Here is a 1,762-nt window from a genome sequence, read left to right as displayed (position 1 = left end):
AGGTCCCTTCCGACCCTAGAAACTGTGAAACTATGAATTCAAGTACAAGGCCATTGGTTCCCCTGGTTTTCTCTCAAAACATGGTGGCATGCTTCTTTTATAGTCTAGTACTTGGAGCACTCAGCCAGGAAGTGGGAGACTTGGGTTCAAATCCCTCCTCAGCCTATGATGTTCAAACCCACCTCTTCCACCTCCCAGGAGAGAGCACTCTTATTCTCTCCTGTTGAGGCTGTGGTACTGTGAAACTTCCCAATGCTTTTGCTTCCCTGTGCTAAAATGAGTGCCCATTTGTTAGGTAGCTTTTGTGATGTATCCCAGAGGTGGCTGCATTTCAGTGGAGAAGTGTGCACATGGTCTAATGTGCTCTTCTAACAAGAACATATAAAATGGATTATTTGGAGCTTCAAAAAGATTTCAGCCACTAGGTGGGGAGCTGCTCCTGCAGCTTGTACAGCAGACTACAGTGTCTCTCTTGTGTCATGGCAGTTTGAGGCTGAACTTCAGGAACGCTACTTTGAGCCCCTGGTGAAGAAAGAAGAGCTGGAAGAGAAGATGAGGAGCATTAAAGAGCAGAAGTGCCGGGTGGTGACGTGCAAGACGGTGAGTAAAACAGGAGCAGGGAGGTATATGGTGCACTCACTGTGTTGGAATAGGAGTTTGTGCTCCTGCAGCCCTGCTTGGCTTTGTTAAAGCCCATGATTGTAAAGAAAGTGGCTGGCTGCTTGGTGATGTTGGTAGCGTCAGCTGGAGCCGTGAGGTGATGCTGAAGGAGTTGGATGCTGCCTCTGAGGTTCCCCAAGCTAAGTTTGCTCAGGTTCCCTGGCCGCTGGTCCCTCAGGCTGTCCAGTTACCAGCTTTTCTTGCCAGCCTGAAACTGTCCTGGGACCCTGGAGTCTCTTAGGCTTTGTGCAAATGATCAGTACTGGACAATAACAGTCCTAACGCCCAGGCTACTTCATCTGCATCTTGCTGACTGTCAACAGTGACAGAGATGGAGTTTTACCCCTTTAAAATGCACAGGGAGAATTCTTCCCTGCCTGAGCAGTTTCTAGCACACTTCCTCCCCGCAAAGCCTCTCCCCACTGTCTGTGGCTACACACAAGGCAATTGTGTGCTCTGGTCTCTGCTGGGAATTGGGCCAAGCATGACAAAAGGTGGTAGCGGATGGAGGAAGGGGCAGTGTGGGAAGGGCCAATGGCAAAGTCCAGAGGCAGCGACCTCAACAGCATGGCTGCCGCCTTGGGGATGAAAGAACAGAGGGGAGCATTATTCTGATCCAGAACGAGCGCTCAGTCCCAGCTGTGGCTCTCGTACTGGTACATGTTACGCAGTCTCTGCTTGTCTCAGCGTGCTCTCTTGCCCCCCTCCCCTGTTGCCTTGCAGTGCAAATACTCCTATTTCAAGCCCCTGGATACATGCCTGAAGGAGAATCATGATTACCACTGGCACGAGGGTGTGAGGCGATTTTTCAAGTGCCCCTGTGGAAACAGAGCCATCTCTCTTAACAGGCTACCAAAAAAGCCCTGCAGGTAGGAAGTGTTCCCCAGCAGTGTGTTTGTACTTGTACCATCCAGCAAGTAGCGTACACTTTATCATTACAGTAGCAAGTGCCAGGGTCTGAAGCTGTTCCATCTGGCTGCTGTGCATTGTTGGAAGGATGTAGGAGGGCTGTTGGTCCTCTGGTATTGTGCAGCAAATGGATTCCAACCCAATCCTAACCTTTCATCTTCCTCTTTCAGCACCTGTGGCCTCTTCAAATGGG

General features: G+C 50.3%; 1 protein-coding gene across 2 annotated transcripts in view; it reads left to right on the top strand.

Annotated features, from left to right (window-relative positions):
* MCM10 (minichromosome maintenance 10 replication initiation factor) overlaps positions 1 to 1,762 on the top strand; it is a 45,880-nt gene that overhangs the window by 36,846 nt on the left and 7,272 nt on the right. For both annotated transcript variants that reach the window (XR_002096074.1, XM_019509553.1), the window contains exons 17-18: positions 487 to 600; positions 1,384 to 1,529. Coding sequence is in view for 1 of the 2 variants with exons in the window: in XM_019509553.1 (XP_019365098.1) it covers positions 487 to 600; positions 1,384 to 1,529 (260 nt within the window). In the remaining variant the exon portion in view is untranslated. The remainder of the gene's footprint in view (positions 1 to 486; positions 601 to 1,383; positions 1,530 to 1,762) is intronic.

Source organism: Gavialis gangeticus, unplaced genomic scaffold (assembly GCF_001723915.1).
Source record: "Gavialis gangeticus isolate Ggan-Ray unplaced genomic scaffold, GavGan_comp1, whole genome shotgun sequence".
Classification (NCBI taxonomy): domain Eukaryota; kingdom Metazoa; phylum Chordata; order Crocodylia; family Gavialidae; genus Gavialis; species Gavialis gangeticus.
Note: the sequence above shows the minus strand (reverse complement) of the source record. Positions and strands in the feature narration are given on the sequence as shown.